The 23,988-nt window shown below is 35.4% G+C and overlaps 1 protein-coding gene across 5 annotated transcripts in view; it reads left to right on the top strand.

Moving 5' to 3' along the window:
- Window positions 1-23,988, top strand: part of FER (FER tyrosine kinase) — a 155,153-nt gene that overhangs the window by 59,940 nt on the left and 71,225 nt on the right. For all 5 annotated transcript variants that reach the window (XM_063180765.1, XM_063180770.1, XM_063180766.1 and 2 more), the window contains one exon: window positions 17,759-17,851. In XM_063180765.1, the coding sequence (XP_063036835.1) occupies window positions 17,759-17,851 (93 nt within the window). The remainder of the gene's footprint in view (window positions 1-17,758; window positions 17,852-23,988) is intronic.

The following is a 23,988-nucleotide window of genomic DNA, read 5'->3' on the forward strand; positions in this document are numbered from 1 at the left end:
GCTCTGCAACACTTGAGAGACTTGTCAGCAGGTGGAGCTCAGTGCCAGAAGACTAGTTATGACTGAATAAACCAGAGCTGTTAGCATGAGCTCGGGAGAGATGCCCAGGGCAGAAGCAAGCTGAAGCACCATGGTACAGCCGTTGGGATCTTGTAATGCCTTGTGCCGGTAGAGTTCGAGGCTTAAAACTGTACACAGTAGAAAATGGTTTTATCTGTTCTAGCATAATGCTTGAAAAAATACCACAGAAGTTCACCTCATATCTAATCACTTTTGTTGTTTGTTATTCTTTTTTAAAAGGCTTCAGAGACCTTATCCTTAGTGATTACCTTAAAAATAAGATAAGCCAGCTTTTTAGTGAAGGTTGTGGTAATTAAAAAATTAGATCTCAGTCATTACACAAGGAAAAAACCCCTAAATACATGAAACAGAGCTGAAGTGCTATTTTATTTGTTTGTAAATTATTCTACCTAATGTGAATGTTTTATCTTTCCATCCTTGCTTTCTAGAATCCAAGACATGGTCCTCTAATTAGTATGATCTTAAAACCAATTGCCAGATTCTTGTTCTGCAGGTTTGTATTTGAAGAGAATGTGTTCAGAACTCTCACTAAAATAGTAATTGACAAATTTAATCAATTTGTATGTTTTGATTTTTTCACTGTCAGTTGTACAGGTATGAGAGAGGCTCTGCATGAGTTTGTGATTTCATTAAAGATGCTTCATTGCATACATTTTTGATGTTGGATCGCGGGGTCCTGAAACGTAATCTGCTGCAAGAACTACCACACTCTTGGTGGTTCCTTTTCCCCTGCTGTGTCAGACTATGCAGGTTCTTTATTTTGAAACAGATGCAAGGAAGTGATTGCCTTCTGAGACAGGCCTGCAATTGCAGCAATTGCAGAAAGCAGAACTGTAGAGATAAATTTGTCACTTTTCTTACTGATTCAGGAGATACATTCTTATGCTCTGTAATGCATCACCAAACATCTCCCTTATCTGTGTAAGTAATTCTCTACTGATTTGAGGCTCATGACATTTATATAAAACTAAGATTGTATTAGAGCATGGTAGGGGAGCCCTTCACAGTAATTTGATTTATATATTTATAAATCTTGTACACTTCCACAATGTTATTACAAAATCTTAACTTTCTTGTCAATAGACCCAGAGCCAGAGTTAGTCTGTGCAGCCTTGGTATCCTTATCTTTTATTTTATTTTAGTCTCTGCTGAGGAAGTGCTGCCAGTACAGTCATGCTGTAGAAATTTTTGCCTATCTATTTATTAAAGACCTGGAAATAAACAGTTTTATTTGGTGGCTGCCTGGACAGCTGAAGTTCAGTTTTGTTTATGGCCACCTTCCAAGCTTGCTGGCTTGGACCTGTGTTTCTGGCATAGAGCCAGAATTTGACATGGATTAAAAGTGTCCCAAATGTCAGATGCTGTTAGGAAGTGTGGAGAAGATGAATTCTATTAATCTTTCTCTCTTAGTGAATATATTCTAGCTTCTTTTTTAAATCTCAACTGCTGATGGACATATATCAGAGGAAGAACAATACAAAAGGAGATGACAAGGTAGTAGGCAGATAAAATAAGTCATGCTTTGTCCCACTGACTGTCCAGAATTTATAGGATAAGAGGTCAGTGGAGCTGCCAAGACTCTTGCCATTGAACATGCCTAGAGACTTTTGAAGTAAAAGGCTGGACTAAGTTCGCACACTAAGGCTCAGAACTTAAGTATTTCTTAAGGTTAGCATATTATCTATCAGAAATGTGTTGAGAAATTACTTGGTCTTGGGGAAGAGTGAAATTAGAAGTATAAGCAAAATTTTTGAGGAATTGAAGGAGGTGGATCATTCACAGAAACAGGACTCTTTAGAATATTTGAAGTGCAGAATTAGTTTACTCTTCTGTATGAAGGAGAGTTATAAGCACTTGAGATACCTAGACCTCTCTTGAGCTGCCAAAAATATTTCAAGACCTTTCACTTCTTCCTTGAGGAAGCAGGCTTCACCATAGTAGTGTTCAGAACTGCATACCCACTGGGGATTTGTTATTTCAAGTATATTCAAGTATATTTGATATTTCAGTATGAATCTTCTTTGTAGATTAAGAAAGCCTCACAGAGAAGTTTCCTTTCGAACAGAAATCACATAGTAGTATCCAGCATATGTTTCTCTGTGTGCTGGGAGAAAAGTAGTAATTCTTTGCCAGAATCATCATCATTGCCTTCTTGCATCTTTTTCATAGTGATGGGACTGAATTAGTGTGATTGCTCACTTCTCATAGCCTCTAGGCAGTGCACAGGAAGTAATATGATAGAATTTGGCTGCTTTAAATCACTTCTCTGTTTTTCTCTCTTCCTTTTTAAGTGCCTGATTAAAAATACCATTGTCCTTAAAGGCAATTATTATGCTTCTAAAACTCCTAAAGTCTGCTGTAAAATAATTATTAGAATTAGGATTTGTGTTTTTAATCTAGTGTCACTGGTAGTTTTCTGCCAGATAGAAGTGTATGATGTTATGCTTAGCTTCTGGTTTTTTTCTGCCATGTGGGGAAGTTCTTGCCTGCTACAGACTTGAGAAACCAGAATGGCAATCCAGTTTTCAGACCACTGTCTTCAAGTTACAGAGCTATTTTTTTGTTCTCATTTTTATTTTTTTGGGTTTTACTGCTGCTTTTTAACAGTGGGGTAAGTGAAATAGCATGTTTCAGATGATCCTTTCTTTTTGTTTTTGATCATCTAGCAGTCAGATGCAAAACATTTCTGGCCAGTTTAGGATCTAGGTGCTTGAACATCAGCACTAATGCCCGATTTTAGATTGCTTAAGGCATCCTGCCTGTGACATGAAGCTGTGACTCAAGTCTGCCAATCGCATGTAGTTGTCTTGGAAATCTAGGCCATGAAGAGCACTGGATATTAGTTTTCAAACAGGTGAAGCCCTCTTTCCAACAGACATTGAGGTTGTTCCTTGTTCAAAATAGTCTTTAATAGTAGGGAAAATTGAAGTTCTATGTGAGACAGTGGTAGTCACTGTAATTTTGTCAAAAAATTCCAGGATACTTATCTCAATTTCTTTTAAGGGAAGTATAGAAACAGGTCATCAGAAAGTTAATTTCTCTTTGGCTGTTGTGTTAGGGTAACGTGATAAAGTCAGTGGCATTTGCGTGAAGAAAATAACAGATATCCAGGAGTTTCTGAAACTGATATCCTCATCCTAGAGGAAAGAAAGCTTGGAGTATCACAGCCAAGATACGTGGAAATTCGTAATTCTTGAAAATTATTGAAGGTCTTTACTTTTAGAGCACTGTAGGATTTTGTAGACCAAAAGCAGGTTGTTTTCTGGAAGTTACTGCAAAATATTTCTGCAAGAAAAATGATTTCTTAAATCTGATTTTTTGTCAAGTTTCTGAAGAAAGTAAGATTTGATGGTGTCTAGAAGCTAGAGTATAGATTAGTAAAACTAGAGGGGAAAAAAGGAAAGAAACCAAATACAGGATAGAGTGGCAGAGCCAGACACTGGCAGCTCAAGAGGCAGCAGATTGTTTAGTCGGGGTCAGAGTGTGCCTAGGAGTCCTATCAGGAGCAAAATGAAAAGAGGTCAGGGACAGTGCTGAGGACAAGACTGTCGTGTTGGTCCAAAGTCTGTCCAGGACACAGGACCAAACATAGGATTGGAGAAACCTACCGCATAATCATGTAGGACTCATGCAGGACAAAGGGCTGGAGACAGAGCAGTTGTCAGTATAATTTCATGAGACAGTATGAAATTATGTGAGACTGTGGCTTCATCAATGCATGTTGCCACGGTGGTAAATTGAATGCTAAATCACAGCCTATATGGTATGATAAAAAAGTATACAGTATATAAAAGACATATATATATATATAAAATATACAAGAAAAGTATACAAGTAATATACCTGAGCTATGTCTGCAATTTTTTGTTTCTGATGTGCCTCAGAATGACTTGTTTTGTTTCTGGATCTTGGCTATGAATACTAAGATGAAATAAAATCACTTAATGTTTGGCTTTATGTATACTACAAACTTCTGTCATTCTCCTTTAGATTAAATTTACTTAGTTTTGCTAGTACTCTGTAACAATGAGGACTTTCACAATACCTAACTGAAATTATCTCACTCTGGAAACCTCTGTAGCATTTACTTAGCAACTCCTGTAAAAATGAAAATAAAATGGAAACACAAATATGTTGGTTTGGGGGGCTCAAATGAGATGCTTGACAGTCTTGACAGTTTCTGTATCATGTTAACCTGAAATTTTTGTCTTCTGTGGTAATTGCTGTTTAGAGCAGTTGAACATGTTGATTTTTGTACTGAATTCAGTGTAATGCAGTACACAAGGAGCTGGTGTGACTGAGCTGGCCATAGGCAATTGTAATGAAAGATGATGCAGATTTTGCATGGCTTTTAAGTGAGGGGAGATGTTTTTAGAGAGTTCTAAAAATGAAAAATTTTGAAAGTAACTTCTGAGCTAGAAACAATGAAACAAACAAAAAAAAAAAGTAACTTCTGGTTTATAAAACCGTAAGACTAAAAAAAGTAGCTCTGGGTTTAAAAAAACTAAAAACCTTTTAGGTTTGTATTTTGTTAGTCTGAAAGAGAAACACGCATCCTCAAGGAAAATCAAAGTGCAGCTGATATAAATTCAGTTTTCTTATGTTAATTTGTTGGCTCTTATAGCATAACACCGAGATGATGTTTTCTCTGTAGGGGGTAGGGAAAGACAAATCTGCAAGTGGAATTATAAACTTTTCCTACCTAATAGGATCCTGCTATGATGTGGTTGTGCTCATTTAGTGATGATTCAAGTTCCAGGCCACAGTAATATGTGACAACTACATAAGTACCATTAATGAAGGAATGATTTGTTTTAGACTAGTTTTGATACAGGCAAATGAGATAGCTTTTTGACAAAAATGCAACTGTTTTCTTCTTAGGCTGTTTTGTATTAGTATGCAAAGCTGTGACTGTGTGTTGGTCTGCTTGAGACTGCTGCTGCTTTTGTCCATTTGATCTGTTCACTCTATAGGGATTTTTTTTATAAAACATATAGAGTAACGCTGGTTTTGTGGATAGTTGTATGTGCAATTTGATCTTGGTGTCTCAGGAACTGTGTGACAATGAAATTTGTAGCTGATGCATTGAATCATGTATAGCTATACCTATAAAGTAGAAAATACTGATTTTTTAGGGTGGGGGGGGTGTGGGCACGAAAGGATTTTCTTCTGTAAAAGAAGAGACTGGTCTTTGATTCAACAAGCAGCTTGAGTATGCCAAATAAATACAGCTTATAAAATTTGAGGGAACGCTGCTTGGTTGTTCAGACGCTTTTTAATAACTAATGATTGAAGTAAAAAAAGGAACTCTATTGACTGAACTAATAACTCAAAGTCTTTGCATTACTGTAGAAAAAGTGCTGCCTTGTTTATTTTGTTTCATCATGCTAGATAAAATTTATGAACCTTAGCTTGAATAGTATTGAAATCTTTTATTTGGTACATTTACTAAGACTTACACACTGACTCTGTCCTCCGTGTTTATTTTGATGATGTTTATACTTTCAAAGTAGTCCGTGTTTGTGTCTAGGATTTGTAGCTGTAATCTGTGCATGAGTTCAGTGGACCATAGGCTTCACTCAGAGTTGAATTTGAGCACTGCCAGTTTTGAGGGTTGGCATTGATGTTGTTCTGTTGTTTAAATTGGCAGATATTTGTTGTTTTGGCACCCTCTGAGGATTACTTATTAAGCCTACCTCAGTTATGATGCTAAACTTGTGTTCAAGCTGTCACAAAGTTGGTCCATTATTTTATCTATTAACATGCAGGCTGATTTGTGCATAAACAAGTATCTGTCAAGACCAAAAGTAAACATCACATTCTGACTACCCTGCCAAACAGCTGTCAGACAGAAATACCTGATCAGATTTGAATCTAGGCATACTGCAAGCTCCTTCCAGTTATGAAAGTTTCAGTTTTATTGTTTAACACATCTAATCTAAATGTGGATTTGGCTAAGAACCTGTCATGTCCCATTTGACTGAAGCTCTTCAGAGTCAACTCCATGAAACTTTGTTTTGTTATGATAAAACAAATGTACCCTCTCACAGTAGGATTTTCCAAACAGGTTACAAACACCAGTCCATATTTAGTAATGCTGTTTGTTGGGAGAAGAAAAGGGCTTCACATCCTGCCTGATCACTTAACATATAATGCCATTTCTTGGTGCCTACTCTGCATTTGCCAGGTGGTTTCATTAGAGCCAGTCAGTGAGTCAGCTCAAGCCAGTTAATGAATTATAAGAGGAATCTTGATTAATAGATGCCAGTAGATGTGTAGAAGGCAGAAGTGAAGAAATCTTTCTTTGTACCCGTCAGAACACGGTGATGACAAACATAAAGGTAGCACCCCTCTGGTGCAATGACATGGTGGTTGGCTGGGGAGGCAGGATTTCTCTGCTGCCTATAAGAACTTCCTTTGAAGTTAGGGAAAAATTTGGTGGTTTCCCCTCTTCATGCCCCTAGAGAATAGTGTTTTCTGTAGGTTGGCATGGACTTCTGCTGAAGTTGGGCTGCAGGTCCCTGCCTGCAGCCCGGGTCTTGCAGCTATTGGATATTTAGTTTTCGATGTCTTTTGAACCATAGGAGGATCTATGGATTTCAGGATCATGCAATATAGTGAGGCTGTTCTTATTCTTTATTCTTTGCACATTGACTTCTGTCCACTGCTTCCCCAACAGCTGTTCAGGTTTCAGCTACTCCAATATATCTAATCCCTTCCAGGAACCAGACTTTCTTGAATTAAATGCCTAAGATCTGGACTCCACCACTAGCTTTGTAAAGCACTTATCTTCAGCAGGTATTGCTGAGTGTAAATATGGCTGAAAACCAACCATATCCATCAGTGTTTGAATATATTTAATGAGATCTGGAAAGACTGTCATTCCTCTTGTTAGTGAGTAGTGCATTCTAATTAAAATAATTGACCGATGTAGTAAGTGCAGTCACTAACAAATGCCATAGTCAGTTCATGCTATGTTTATAAATACTGCATTTAGATATATTTTGGGCTTAACCCCCTGTTGGCCCAGTTGGAAGAAGCATAATCTGCTTCATTTGCTGATGCACAGAGTACTTGCTCCCATAGCTTTACTTTTCCCTTTATGCAGTTGGTACAGCATCCAGTTAGTTGAATCAGTTGTCTTCCCATGTCTTTGCATACAAAATGCTGAACTTAAACACATGCAGTCCTTCTTAGAAAACCATGTTTTGGATGGAACCTTTGCTTGAGTTGAGGTCAGGAAATTTTTTTTTTCAGAATCTCTAGGAAAAAACTTCCCAAACTGTCCTTCTCACTGACCTGTTGCCTTAGTTCTCCATTCCCTGTACTTTACTGGAGCATCTTCTAACTAACCTCCATGGCAGAAATAAATCGCCTGCTTGCAGCTCATAGCTGTAATTCTCTTCTGTGCTGACTTATAATCCCCCCCCCTACAAACTGCTATACAGATTTATTTTATGAGATCACATTTTGTCAAGATACTGATGACATTGTACTCAGTGAGAACAGAGAAGCTCTGCCTCTGCAGATCTGGAATAAAAGAATGAGAACTGTTTTTGTTTTGTTCTCTGCAGAAATATGGCTTGACTTCCTGTTGTAGGGTTTTAGTTTTAAAATAACTAACACAGGTTGTAATGAGGAAAGGAGAATGGCTTGTGCTCTCAGTCTGCAGGGTGTGTAAGTATATATGGATTTCTGGCAAGCCTGTTACTGTTATTTTAAGTTTGTGGCTAGTAAAGACAATTTCCAGTTCCAGATGGCATTCTTTGGCATGCACACTGCTCTTCAGGAATTTGTCAACATGCTTGTGGTAGCTGTGGATGATCTTCATCACTTCCTTACTTCAGCTGCAGACTGTTGCAGAGAACATTAGGAGTTGAGGTATTTTGGAGATTTATTTGCAAGACTTTATGTTTACCAGTCTGGATCCTTGTGTAAAAATGTCCTGGACATTGAGTTTGTATTTGCTTGGCCTGCTGAGTTCATTGTGTTGAGAACTGTATGCATAGCTTTGTTCTTCAGGCACTTGCATTTTTATGCCTCTTGTGAAATGTAGCCTAGAGGTTCTTCACTTGTGGCTTTTTGTTATCAGCCCACAGAGTGGTGACTCTAGTTCTCTTTATTAGGCCAGTAGTTGTATTAAAGTTCTTTTGGTCCTTGAGTAATATTTACCGGTTTGAAAATCTTGATGTTAACTTTTTTAAAATTGAAGCTAACTACTGTACACCTAAAACTCCACCATTCTGTTGAGGAAGTGCCATTACAGAATACTGTAATTTTTGACCAAGTGCCAAAACAACTCTCTACCTTTATACTTGGTTTTGTGAATAAATGAGTATATGAAAACATCAGGACATAAATTTTATTTCCTACACTAATTCCCATCTCTAGTGGAGGAGTACTGTTTTCTTGGTTGCTGTTTTATCACAATCTAGTTCATTAGAGATGCAGTTTTCCAAGCAGGAGTCATGCTGCAAAACAGGTGTTTATGTAGAAAAAAATCAATTTCTTCTATTACCTTAGCAAGAATTTTCATTCTAGCTCAAGCTTTGTTTTGTTTTGTTTTTTTCTTTTTTAACTTGAAAGAAGGATGGCAAGACCAGTCTTTTTGTGCATAGATGCATATAAGTTCAAAAATATATTGTAATTGTAAGACTTGAGCACTTCAAATGGCAACTGTAGTGTTGATCTTGATTAAAACTCTGGGGCAGCATGAAGCACTACTACATTTCTCTGTTTTTCTGAGAATTCTGGTCATAAAACCCTGAAACTATTTCAACTGGATGTATGCAGTACTAAACAATAAAATTGGTCTCTTTGATTGAAAAATTCTCCTAAGAATTTTAACATTGAAATGGTTTGTGGATGCACATTTATTCACTGTTTTTTGACTTGTGGGTCTTGGTTTTCTTGAAGCAGCAGCCAGCAGCACAGCCCAAATGTTGAGCATGTTGTCCTAGCAGATGCTGACCTTCACCAGCAGCCAGTTCATCATAGCATTGTTTTTTTTCATGCCATTGATTTTTTGAATTATTAGCTGCCAGTGGATGTAAGATGTTTGCTTTCTTTTGTGAACATTAGGTACTGCAGTACAACTATGAGTACTCAGTGCAGTCTGTTTTATGTTCTCCCATTGCAACTTAATGAGCACAGAATTATAGCAAGAGAAAACTTGTGAGTATATTTGGAGATCTGTTACTGTGTCGTGGCTCTGACAACAAAGAGAAGGACCATGCCATGAAAAGATAGTTCCCTTTCATATATAGCAAGAGCAGTCATATACAGACTGAAATTTACATTTAATAGTTTTTTATTACTTGAAACAAGTAAAATGATGTTTTGAGAATTAATAATTTTTGTACATTCAGTTAATAATGGCATTGTTGATTAATAACACTGCTCTTGAAATCAGTGAAACAGTTCATATCTGAAAATGTACATACAAGCCTGAGGTTTTTAAAGGATGGAGGTCTTAATTTTCCCTGTTATATGTTTCCAAAGTTAAATAAGATAATAGTGTTTAAATTTATTTTTTAAAAAGTATTTATTTATTCTAAATTTGTCCATAGGCTTTCAAAAGTTTTAATTGGTTTGTTAAATTGCCTTTATTGATATCAGGTGTAATTTACTTGGCATCATTATGTAATCAATGGATAGAAGTGTCTTGGGATTTAGTGGTGTAGACATACAGTCATTAAACAGAGAAGGAATACTTAATTTTGGGGGCCTATCTGCACTGCAAAAACCCTTGTCTGGCTACCTTTTCCTTCCACAAAAACAGTTTTTATACAAGATCTCAGTGCCTCAGCTTAGGTGTTGAGGTACATTTAGTCATCTTTTTCTCTAGAGAGCTGTTGACATTCTTGACGATAATTTGCTGAAATCCAAGTATCATCTTTTTAAAAATAAAAGTGCTGTTAGGTGTATATAAGAGTTAAAATGGACTGTGTTTCTGGAAACATTATTGCTAACCCCCGTTAAGAGGTGCTCGACTTTCGTTAAGACATTTAATACATGTTCATGTGTTTGGAAGATTTGCTAATTATTTAAAAGATGAAGGTGACATTTCCCTGACATTTCATATGTAGCTTGAAAAATTAGCCTTCTGAAAGTCTTAATTAAAACAGAAAACAGAGCAGACAACTTAACTGTACATTCTGTTATGATAGATAGGGATTCAAAAAAGAGAGTGAAGGGTCAATCATATTGTAATATCTGTAATTCTTTTTTAAAAATCTGTAATTCTTTTTTAAAAATTAATCTATTTACACAGAGTGTTTGCTGATGGCCAAACCTTTCCTAGGTAAAATCTGCCGAAGATTTTTCAGGTTTTTGTCTCCAAATATTTCACCAGTCTCTCGCTTAATACTTTTTCTTGTTGCTGTTTGTAGCTACTGTTGTAACTTCAAAATCTGATATATAAGAAATGAAATACATAAAAGTAATCATAAGAGAAAAAAACTTTATTTTGAATGAAAACAAATATTTTTGATAATAAGTTAAATAAATCCCTGAACTTTTTACAAATTGTACGTATTATTTCTAACACCCTTTTAAAAACTTTTAACATTGACATTGTATTGTGTTACTACATTCCTGTATACCAGCCTGTAGTAATACTGCCTGATTTCATATAAACCATTAATAACTTCTGATTTACCACTCAAAATAACGTCTAAATGTTCCTGAAGATGTGAGGTCACTAGAAGTGATCAAAACCAAAAAGCATGCTAGAAAGTTTCAGGAAAAGAAGAATAGAGCAGAAAACATTACATCGCTGTACTAATTGATGTGCACGTGCTTCCCAAATGCCATAGAACTGCAGAATAATTTAAATTGGAAAAGATCTCAGGGGGTCCATCTGGTCCTGCTTCTTTCTCAGAGCAGAGCCATCTTTAATGTTATACCAGGCTGCAAAATGCCTTATGCATGTTGGGGTTCTAGCAGCTCCAGTGCTGGAAGTCCCTCTGGGAAACCTGTTTCAGTGTTTAATCACTGTCCTCATTGTGAGGTTTTTGGTTTTTTTCAGTATCTTAACTGGTGTTTTCCTTAATGCAAATTGTCCTTTTGCTATGTACCACAGAAGAGTTTGGATTTATGTAACTGATTGTATTTTCAGCTCCCTTAATTAAAAAACTGATGTAGGAGAATTCAGAAAGACTAAATAATAATGCTCAGATATGTGGAGGAGCTTCTGTAGAATTAGTGAATAAGTAGATTGGGCTTTACAGACTTGAGAAGTGCAATGAAGGGGATTGTGATAAAGATGTAGTGGGTGTGGGGATACCTGGGGGAAGTGAATAAGGAATAATGACTTTTCTTTGTCTTTGCAGAAGCAAGAAGTAGGGCTCATCAAATAACCACATTAGTCAAATGATTCAAAACAAGCACAGAAGCATGTTCTTCAAAAGTGTGTAATTAACTTGTGCAAGTGGTTGCTACAGTAAGGCATTGTAATAAGTTACATAAATTCAGAAAACAGCTAAAAAATATGGAAGGAAAATCCTTCCATGACTGTTGCATGTAGAAACATCAGATCTTAACCAGTGAGGCTTATCTTATACTACAGCTGCTTGGAGAACAAAGACATGCTCTGAAGAACAGTCATTCTCCTTTTCTTACAGGTTATTAGTCCACTGGCGTAGTCTAGGATATGCTTTTGGTCTGAGAAATTATAACAATTATCAAATTTCACACTAAGTCTTGTTTTTCAGGCTACCCCCTGCAATGCAGGATAGGTAGCATTAATTTTCATCCAGTGCAGTGTTTTATAATAGGTATACATCAATTATGCATAATTTCTGCTGCTTTGGAAGGTATTTAAAACAGAAAATGCTACCTTATCATAAAGTGATTTTTGAATACCTATGTTGTTTTAACTGGTTTCACTGTGTACATGAGATATTTTTAATTAGCTTTGAATATTTAAATTTTTAATAACTGTATTATATCTACATGGCTCTGCACAGTTCTAGATATCTACAGTAGTAAACTAAGAAAATGCATATTACAATTCCTGGAAAGGGACTCCAAAAAGATGATCTGCTCAACTCAAGCAATCAGCTTATATCCAACCAGCAACTGGTTTTGTGTGTGAGTGCCATGTTAATAATTTAAAATACTCTGTGTTTTTTTGTAAAGATGGCATGATTCTTTATCTGGTTTTCTGCATGTGGTCTTTCTGAGATACCTAATTCTGTCATGAATGGGACCAAAAAATCCCCTAAAAAAACAGAGAACAGTGTTTTGAGGAACAAAATTAGTCTTATTTCTAAAACCATGTCATAGGCTTTAGGGGTATTTGCCATGTTCTGCTGTATGCCCAAATTTTAATATGTCAGCATTTATATCTCTTTCAGTCAGTGCTAACAGCTGTGAAACAGACATACAAGACATACAAAGTTTTTTGTGGTTAGTATATCCACTTATCAGTTGGCAGGCCAGAGTTAATGTCACAGTAAAAATTTATGACATGCTTTTGGGGCCTCTCCTTAGTAACTTCTAATCTCCACTACTGAAGTGACTAATGCAGATGATCATTTTCAGAAAGTTATTTTCTCTATTTTGAAGAGTTTCTGCTTGTAAATCACAAAATATCATTCTCACTCCATACTTCCGTAGACTTCAAAAAACCCCAAAACTATTGTTCTGCCTTGTTCTGCCCATTGTCTAAATTTAAAGCCTTGAGATGAATGTTGTTCAGCACTTTTTTCATCGGGGAATGTGTATTATCAAACAAGAAAGGAAGCTAGCATTCCCTTTACAAAAACTGTATTAATTACTCTGGCAGATGCTGTCTGTATGCCTGTTTCATCTGTATGTTCATTCAACATCGTTTGCAGTAGCTGCTGGAATTTCCCTGTCTAAATTTATCTTAGAGCCCTTGTATTCTACTGAATTTTCATCAAAATGTCTGAGGACCAGTTCCCTAGCCAAATTACAGAAACAGTGATATCATTCTCATCTTTTAGATATCACTGATGAATTTCTTCTAATTGAAATCCCTTTTCTTCTGAGAGCATTTTCTCTTTCACTTGTAGAGTCATCATCACATTTCCTCTGAGTTTTCTGTGAAGGTTCTATGATTTGGTTTGCATGCCCACATTCAACTTCTGTATCCATAGGGACAGTTCACATCTGACTCATGAGACATTTTTTTCTTTGAACGGAGTAATGTTAGAGTATGGGCTTATTTATATCACTGTACATACATGGCTGACTAGTGCTTTAGGAATATTCAATATATGCTGCACTGTCCTTTGTCTCTTGCTGATAATCATGCACCTTTGATTTGTAGTGTTACTGTTTTCTTGTCTCTCAGAAGCGTTAATTCTATTTTATTTTTATCTTAGATCTCCCTCTAGCCTCTTACTTCATTGTTTTTTTAAAAAGAGTATAGACTATTTTTCTTTTATAAAAACATCTAAAATACAGCCCTAGTCCTGGATTTGTACCGCTAAAAAACTCTTCTGGGCTTTTACATCACACAGTTCAATTTAAGCAAAACCTTTTTTTCCTGTTGCTTTTTCTTGCCTATGTTCGTTGAAAATACTGTTGTGACTCTGACTCATCTGGTCTGCCTTTTTGATTGTATCACTCTGCTGGGTATATTGTTTTATTTCTCGTACACTGTTAAGATTTGCAGTGATTGCACTCAGTGACAAGACTGTGTGCTTGGCAAATGAGCGACTTGTCCATAGGAATGTATCAGTTAAAGGGCATGACCATGGAAGATAAACTGTAGTGAAAAATCCACTAAAACACACAGGATCTCACACTGCACAAGATCCCCCAAAGACAGTACAGGAAACACAGAAGCCCAGATTCTGGTCATATATAAAGATGCAATTGAGGAAATCCTCTAGTAAAATAGCAGGTGCTTCACTCATGGTTTTCTACTGACCTAAATCCTGCTCTTGTTTTTTGGTTTTTATGCTTATTTTCTTCTTTCTGTCACTTGTGAGAAGAGAAAGAATGGAAGAATGTCAGAATGGTTGTCTTCTGTTGTGGCATCTCTTGAAAAAAGCTGAAGTAATTTTTCCCCTCTTAAGAAGGAAAGAAAACTGAACAGCTTTTCATCCTTCCATTCTGACACTCCACCGGCGCTGCCCTACCATGCTTCAGTGATACCAGTGAGGTTATAGCCCTGAAAGTGTGAGCACATCTCCAGTTCTTCCTGTTTACTCCCCTGCTATCTGCACCTGTGTAGAGTCATTTCAGTGGGCTCCCAGCAAGGCTGACTCTGTGTCTGGGGTGGCTGAAATTCCCTGGTGTTCTTTCAGGTGTTCTCCTGCTGACCTGCCTGCCTACCCCAGGCTCTGGGCATCTCAGTGGTGTGTGTGGATGGCATCTCATCCCACAGCTTATCATTGTTAAACCTGATGATATCCCCTGCCTCAGTTATGTCTAGTTTATGATATAGTTAATTTCAGTTTGTTCTGGGGAGTCATTAGAAACATGGCTAGTTATAAAAAGGGAAATATCAGTAATGCATTTTTCATAATTTTTATTATGTGCTCCCATGACACAGATGTGTTTAAACACACTTAAAGAAATAGGTTAAAATGTTTTCTGATGACAGCTTGTATTTGCGTACATACCTAGCTTCTTAATGGTAGAGTACAAGTTTTTCTGTAGTAGTTCAGTTATTACATAAAATATTATGATCTACAGGTTAGTTTGCTTTCTAGTGAAATTGTGTTATATAAAATAAGTGAGAAATCATGTTGCCATTTTCTTGATGTCTCTGAAACTAATTAATTTGAGCTGAAATGAAACTGAATCAGCTAATATGCTTTAGTGGCTGTGTTGTGTATGCTAGTAAGTGTAATACTCCATAATGCTCTCTATAGCATCACTGGAGCAGAATTCCTAATACCTTTCCAGTGCCCAGATTAGATTGTTTAGTCTGATAGTCACATGTCTTACAACTTTGAAACTTTTGTCATGACTACATATTTGGCATGTTTGTTCTGTTTGGTGACATGATGTCTGTTGGAATGAGCACTGTGTGGAATTGTAATGAACTTTCTGAGTGAAGAGTGCCTCTGCTCTCTGCTAGGTTCCTTCAGAAATTTTAAGTTACCTAATACCCTGAAATAATTCTTTCAACTACAAAATCCTTTGTTGAATTGAGAGTGTCTTGACTAAGAGGTTCAAAATTTGGGGCTGGGGAGAGATCACTGAAAGACAGCTGTGATGTACATTTGCTTTTATTTTGTAAATCAGACTTAAAATAACACCCTGATTTAACTAGTAAGATATTACACACGCATGTACATAAATACATTTTAAAATAAGTAGATGGGATCTTCTGGGTTGCAGTTCTACACTAGTTCAGAAAAAAGATATACTTAATGTGCATTAAAAAATCCCTTTATACTGATTTTTATAATATTCTGAGTGAAAAAGAGGTTTCCTGCAAGATCAAACAAGATCAAACAGCTCCTTCTAAGGCACACTGCAGCTGGAAAATGGCAAAAAAAGTCAGCAGAAGACCACTGAGGTAGCTCTTTAGCTTTATCTAGGTGGCCCTAAAAATACTTGAATGGAATAAATAAACTCAGTACTGACTGCAGTTGTGTTTTGTCATATGTTTGGTTAGGCCTGCTTTGCAAATTCTGAATCTTCATTGCTGTAAGATATAGACTAGTTTCAATATGTCAGGGGAAAGAACTGTAGAAATGCTAAATACTGTTTATAAATGTGCTATAGTTGGAACAGGATGTGCTACATTTTGAACAAAGCCAACGCTTATCCCTTAAATCCACATTTCAATACTCACTCTATTTAATGCAGAAGTTTGTCTTTGTATGTCGTTCAGTGGTGCTTATCAAAGTTGTCCCAGGCCTTGAGCCTGATATTTTGAGTGAAAAAAGCCCCCTGTTGTAAATGTGTTTTTGTTAATGAGAAATCGGTGAATGTAGAACCTTACTTGTAGTTTGATGTTGTTGCTAGATAAGCAGGCTGTTAGTGTCCACTAGAAAGGGAGCGCTTGAATTTTGGTTGTGGGAAGTGAAGTAGAGTTTGTACATCTTTTGGTAACTTATTTTCTCCTGTTATGTAAGAAGTATACAAATAATTGGTGTTAAATCTCATGGCTCACTTCTGAAGAGATGTGCAGAGTGGATCATTCCACAACCAGCATGTGAGCTAATGTAGACTTTGTGTCTTAGTTGTTAATGAAGTTTTTTTGGTTTTGTTTGTTTGGTTGGTTGATTTTTTAAGAGTATTTTTGGTTTTTCTTTTTTTTTGTGTAAGCAGTTTAATTCAGCAGCATTATAAGAAAAAAAATCAGGTTTCAGCACAGAGTTGTTTTACTAAAATTAAATTACTTAGTATATGATAATATTGAGTCCGATAAAATGTATAAAAATGTTATTGATGGGTAAGTGGGCACCCGGTTAATGAGTATTTCTGTGACAGATGCACTCCCTATCAGAGTTCTCACAATTTGGCTGGTTTTTGCACTCTTTTATTCAATAGCGTACAAATTAAGGCAAATTGCAGACTTCTGCTAAAAAAATAAATAGCGTTATTTTGCTAAGAGAGCGCTTAACCTGTATCTTGTAAAATAAACTCTATTTGGAAATAATTTTCAAAGACTGCTAAATTTGGTGTGCAGATTTGTTGCTTGTTTTGAAATCTTGGAATAAACTGAAGCTGCATTTCTGAATGTAACTGAATTTCTTACATTATGAGATCTTTGGTTTCTTCTCTCAAAGGTGTACATTGGAAACTTGGAAGCAATGTTTCTTTGTAACACTGGCAGTTGTAATCTGTCTTCATTATCAGTTTTTTACAGTTTTGAGTTAACCTAAAGCATGAGGTTATTAATGTGTGATTTTTCTGCTTCAAGTTTATATAATTTATGAGTACTCATTGAAGTATCTTTGCTGTTTCTGAAGGTGATTTACAAGTAATAAACTCAGTTTGTCCATATTGAAAATACTTTTTTTTTAAAGGTTGTTATTACTTTGAGAGCTGATAGTAGAGATGAAGAAAAATACAGTCTTTGGACTAAGTCAGCTTTTGATACTTTGGAATTTATATTGATTTCTGCTGAACTAGAGATGCTTAAAGGCTGTTTCAGTGTTCCAGTCAGAACCCTCTTCTTGCAGAATTTTAAATTCAGGCAGTGGCTTGTCAGAAGTGACAGTGGCACTTAGGTTTACAGTAATATCAGAAGAGAAATGGCTCCAATTACTTGCACTAATGGATGCTAATATTTACAGGTAGTCTGCTGTTAGAGAAGGACATGTTAATAAAGGGAAAAAATCTAAAAATCTATTAAGTAAAGATAATGCACATACATAGAGTTTTTTACTATGTGGGGATTTTTATTACATATTTTCAAATCCTTGTCCCTTTAAAATTTCAGGTATTTCAGGAGAACTGAGACTTATGTCTCTTGTTTTTGGAGTAAAAAAGAATTTCAGTTTTCTTTATAGTTCAAATATTTGCACAGAATATTTTAGGAAATTTAAAATTTGTAAGTGGTTCAATTGATCTCTGCTTAATCCTGCTGATTTTGACACTTTCTGGCTTGTATCAATAGCAGTTCAGCCCTTATCTTTTATTTAAGTGAAATTCAGGATTCTATATTGTACATTCTCCAATAAATTCATGATTCTACAGATTTGCCTTTTTTCACTAAAGATTATGGCCTTTCTCCTAGGACAAGAAGGATAAAGTGTCAAGGTTTGACACTATACGTCATTCCATAGCTGGAATTATAAGGTCTCCAAAATCCATGTTGGGTTCATCATCGGTAAGTAGTACCAATACTGTAGTTTGTGATATTGTTTTTTCAGCTTAAATAAGATTTCTTTTTCCTTTAAACATCGTGCATTTTCATCTGAATGGACAAAAATTGCATTAAAACAATGTTATATAAACACTGTTCTGACTGATCAGCATACAGGATAATATCATGGTATAGTGGTGTGTCAGAACAACTTGCCACACTTCAGGAGAATCACAGTTTGTATGTTCTTTGCAGCTCCCAGAGTGGTGCTATATTGTTCAGAGTATTCTTCCTGATGAAGCTGATTTTCTTGAAATGCACTGTATGATAATAATCTCTATTAGGTTAGATGGCCATACATGTTTTACCAATTGTTGCAGAAATTGTATTACCCGTATTTTTTTAAAAAAAGCTCCAGTGTACAAGCATATTGTTACTATTGCTACTACTCCTGTACTATATAAGTTAGTTGAAGTAATCTTGCTTAAAGCCCTACTAAAAATGATTGTTGAGTATCTCTGAGATATAGTTTGCTTTTCTAGAAATTCTGTAATTGCTGGACAAATGTCCTTGTTTGTTTTACTTTTGTATTTACTTCTGTTTGTTTCATATGGAAGCTTGCAAGATTAGTTGGAAGCCTTGAACCTCTACTTGTGGATGTATGAGATTGTACTTGAAAACTTGAAAACCTTCTGCCTTTTTCTTGAATATGTGATCACCATAACCCTCCCAACTAAAAATAAAACAAAAACCGCAACTCAAAAGCCAAACAAAAGGGGAAAAAAAACTGGAAGAAATTTGGGTGAAGTTTTAAAAATTGTTTAAAATTGCCTTTTAATTGTGATCTTGTCACCTAAAATACAAGCTCAAAGTGGCATTCTTGAGAAAACTTCAGAAGTAATGGGTCTTCTATTTTATGCTGCAGGATTGCATCCAAGGACCCATTAAAGGGCACAGCAAACCATATCTAAGCTAGATAGTATTCAGAAGGGGTGGAAGAGATAACAGTTACATATGTGTAAATACACATGTTGTATGCAGAGGACAACTGTACATAGTGATGAAGGAATGGAAATATAAATATAATAATGAGATAAAATTAGGGTAGAAAGGCTTTTCCTCTGAAAAACATAAAAGTTGTTTGGCATTTGAAAAGTAATAGGAAAAACCTTGCTAAAATATTAAAATATCCTTGATGTTAAACAAAATCTCCACATTATTGTGATCTTCATTTTATTAAAGTTCTAGTTGTGGTAAAAAGGCAGCATTTAATATTAAAAACTGATTAAAATGTGTATTTCTGTGACCTCTGTTCTTTATGTAGGTGAGACAAAGTGTTCATCTCTGTTTCTCTGTATTACAAAACTTATGATTTCAAAATAAACCAAAAAGCTTCCACAAACCACAGAAAAAACTTATCTGAAACTGCTTCAGAGAAAATTTGGAAAATAAAAAAATCTTGAGATAAAAAAAAAAAACTTGAAAAAAAAATCTTGAAATAAAATGCTTAGGTTAAATCAGGGAAAGTCAATGTCGAAATGTCAGTTGGCTTAAAGTGTCATTTTAAATAGTCTATGTGCCACACTCCGATTTCATTCCATGTAAGCTGATGTAAATCTGGCTATAGTGCATGATAGATAGGATTGGTGAAACCTTGGAATGTATTTGGAAGAACTGAGATTGGTGTTAGTTCATTGAGTCAGAAAGTAAAATCTAGTAACAAGTGCAATCTTGATTACCTGTTTCTTAAATGACACTTAAATTACTTCAGTTACAATGTATAAATTTCAGCCAATTTTCACTTTTGCTTTGTATTTTGATTTAGCGGCTTTGTGTATGTTAGAAAAACTGACCATTGTGTACAGCTCAAATTTGCTTCATGAATTAGTACTTAGCTATTAAATGTGGTCAGCTATTTCCTTCTGACAACTACATAAGCATGTTTAATTGCTAAATATATAAACTGGTACTTAAAACTTATTATCCATCAACAAAGTATTCAAAATTATTACTGAATGTGTATTATAAAGTAATACTAACATCCATTAAAAAAAAATTTTTAAATAGACCAGTACAAAAAGGATGTCAAAGCAGATTTGCAAAAGGACTGGTACTGATCTTCTCATATAGTCTAGTCTAAAATGATCCTACCTACCTGTTTTCAAATTATTGATTTGAAGCATTTAAAGTTTTTAAAGTATTTCTAAGTATTTAATTTTCAAATATATTAAAACTTTAGAAATGGAACAATATAATGATTTAAATGTAGTGTTATATTATAAACACTGTCCAGTATTTTTAATTGGTGTAATAAATTGAATTTTGTTTGTATAAATTTGAGAGGACTAATTTTTTGTATGTTATCTGGAAAAAGTAATAGAGAAACTGTGCCATTGTAAAAGCAGACAGGGGTTTTTTGTGTGTTGACATTGAAATTCTGTATGTGCTCTCAGAATGAGAGGGTAATACAGGAAAAAAATGTTGTTTGAAGAGAAAGAAACAAGGTGAAGGATTCAGATAGTTTTTGGACAAAATACAAGCCAATTTTCTATAACAGCAAGAGATGTAACTTAAATGAAATGAGGAGAGGAAACACAACAGTGGGGGTATCTTTCATGTACCAGTAATGAAATGCTGTGAATAATCTGAATGAAGAGTCTGAACAAATTGCATCATGAATGCCAGCTTCTGCCCTTCTGCATATTTTTTTTATATGACACATTTGAGCTTGACAGAAACATCTGCTTTTATTTATAGGATTTTTTTTTACTGTTTATAGGTTAATAGGTGGAATTACTGCTTGTTTCTGATGGTGTACTATTAGCATGTGGGCATGAGCCAGGTACACAAAGACTAAATATTCCATAGGGTATTGTCTCCAATTATCAACTTAAATTTATTGCTTTACATTCTTATTTGTGTCAGTGCTATTCTTTTACACTGTGAGAGAAAAAATACCTTGAGAAAATGTTTTGTTTGCTCAAACATGGGAAATAAGAGATTACTGAACATTTGCATTCAGAATACACACAAAAATAGAATATTGAGCATGCTGTTAGTGCAATAAAATATCATCCCCATTATTATTTTTATTTAATTCTTGGTGCAAGTGCAGGAATAATATGAAATTTTTTGAGTAGAAATAACACACTGCTGTTTGCTCAGTTTTTTTCTTGAAATAAGGGAAGCAGCTGAGGACTGCTTCTTTTTACTGTTGGAGAAAAGCATATGTTTTAATGGGTTGTTACGCAGGGAGAGAGAAAGGAGCTTAGTATAAGGAAAGAGGACAAAATACATGAGGATTTGATGATGATGAAAACCATGAGAAGCATGGTGAAATACATGAGGACATCTTGTAGAAGAAAAAGTGTGATGAAATATATAAGAACACCCCCCCTCCCCCAGCCCCACCCAATAATCCGTCAGTGAAATATGGCAATAAATGGAGATCTTAAAGGGCAATGAAAATCTTAAAGATAGGCAATAAACAAAAAGTTGGGGAGAGGGAGAGTTGAAATTTGCAGTGTGAGTTCCTTTCTCTTTGCACAGTTTGGTTAATTATTGTGACCGTCCAGCAAAATTAACAAATCCTAGAAGCAATATTTCTTCCTTTAGGCTATTGAATAATTGAGTGCTTCTGTAAGTGTATATACAAATGAGCAAGAGATCCATCCCCAAATGAGATTGTAAAACATTATGGCCTAGAATATAAACTTGTCATATTAACTTGCTGGCTGATATTTAAGTAGAGTTTAAAGAAAAGCAGTGAGTGAGTTCAAAGAAAATTTCATTTTGTGCAGGTGGGGTTTTTTTTCCTCCTCTGTTTTCCTTGAAGACTAATCTGTTGTCTAATTCTAGCTATAAAATGCAGTAGAAATATTAGTACTAATAGTGATAAAATGAATTGAAATCAATATTGAAGTAGATATATATCCTGCATTGGTACTCTTTTTCTAGTCTTTCAGCCGTGTTTTATTCTATAGCCAGTTAGGGTCAATATTATATCACAGAGGAAATATGTTGGAATCAGAAGACTTGTTCATAAAAATAATGTGATTTTAATAACACTCAAGACAAAAATAATTGCTGCTTACTTCATCAGAAAAACCACCTTGATATGATAAAAAGTAAAGGTAAGGTAAATTGAAGGACAATCAACAAAGAAAAGTCCATGGAATTTCCACTCTTTCTTTCTGAAGTAATAAACAATACTTCAATCAAATTTTAAAGGGAGGGAAAATTTATGATAGAGTTATAGACAATACCATTGTTATCTGTGTCTAAAATTGTCTGTTTTCCTTCCATAAACTCTTTCTCTGTCATAAAGGCTCTTAAGATGCTTTGTTTTGGGATTTGATCCTGATTGTCTGAATGGTGCCTCAGCCTGAACCCAGTTTGTACATAAGCATATTTTACAATCTGGTGGCTTCATTTTTAAGATATAAATAAATTGCATTTCTGGTTGGTTTTTTTTTAACTTTCTTTCATGAAGGCCATGAAGTAGATTAGTCACCCTGTACAGTCCTTTTATCCTTAGGAGCATTCCCTCTCAAGTAGGAATCTGCTCCTGTTAAAGAGTTTGCTACTCTGAACATAACAGAGATCTAGGTTTTCTTTCAAGTCAAGCTCAGAATATTTGAATAAATAAATAAAAAAATACTTACTTGAAATAAATGTTCAAGTAAATAACATTGTCTAACATTATGAAAGCTTTTCTCTTTCTTTTAGAAATTTGTGAAAGAAAATGTCATAATGTCATTTAACAGTGGTGAAGACTTTTCACCTGGGATGTTTTTTAACTGTTGATGAAATTGAAAGATATGACTATCTTCTTGGCCAATCAGTATCTCTGCTTTTAAACTGCTCATTGTGCTGATAAACACATAACCTTGGAGTACAGCTTTTGCCTCTAAAAACTCTGTGCAATTTTTGTTCAAGCTGTAGTTATTTCTTACATAGTGCTTCCTATCTCTGACTCTGTAACAGAGCACAGTCTCTCTTATGATCAGCCTGTTGGTTATAGCACTTGTTTCAAATCTCAGGTGTGAAATTCTCCTGAATTTCATCCATGATGATTCTCTCTCTGTTGATACCTGAGACCACAAGGGTCTGTCAGGTTCTTAAATATGTTCTCCAGTTTTCCGTCAAGATCCTGACCAAGGATCCTGACAAAGAACTAAACTGGTTCTTTGAAGTATAACATAGGCAACTGGAAGCTAACAATGATATTTTTAACAGCTAAAAATATGTGCAAGTACTAAAGAATTGCAGATATTTGGAAACAAGAATTCCTGTGTAGATTCCCATCCTTGGATCTGCTCATTTCCACTCTCAGAGTCTGAGACCATTCCTAGTGTTTTTTGGACTAGGTGAGGCATTGTAGTCTAAGTATCTTCTGAGAAGAACCTTAAATGTACAGATGGCCCCCAGCCTGGGATGTTATCAGGACAGAGCAATAGCAGAGGTTAATTCAGAATGGTATTGCTTTGCTTGCATCTGTTTGACTGTGCTTCACTGAGACAGAGATCTCTGTGCCATTGCCTAGGTGCACTTCAGGAGTCTGGGAAACATCCACATACCTGTTCTACTCACAGTGTGTGCTGTGTTACATTGTTCAGAGCTTTACCACTCTGGCTGTGAGAATTTCTATGAGCTTTTGAATTACATACAGCTTAAATGAGGGCTTGCCTTCCTACCCAAAGGTAGGAATAAATAAGTCTGAAGTGGTCAGTGACAAAATACAAAGTTTTAGTCAGTGTTTTGTTAAACAATGTAGGCATGTTAAAATTAACGTGTGAAATAATAGATTAAAACTCATTAGCTTCCACTTATAGCTAATAGCTTCCATTTGCAGCCAATTCCATGTAGTGAAAGCAATTCCTTACAATCTTTGTGTCTTACAATAGAGTTCATAAGGACACTACACCCAAGTGTGTACTCTGCACTACAGGGTACGTGTTAGGAAAAAAGGCTCATAATTGTTAATTGATTTGGGATGCAATTGATGAATTCTCTGAAAACAGTTTATCCAATTCAAGTGCTTTGTATGAGTCAATGTGTTATGGTTTTGTCTGAGAAGTTTCTGTCTGGATAGACAAATGATTAATTTTTAGTTGTTAATAGCATGTCAGAATGTGTGAGAAAGAGTTGGTCAGTATGGC

This window comes from Melospiza melodia, chromosome Z, assembly GCF_035770615.1.
Source record: "Melospiza melodia melodia isolate bMelMel2 chromosome Z, bMelMel2.pri, whole genome shotgun sequence".
Lineage (NCBI taxonomy): Eukaryota > Metazoa > Chordata > Aves > Passeriformes > Passerellidae > Melospiza > Melospiza melodia.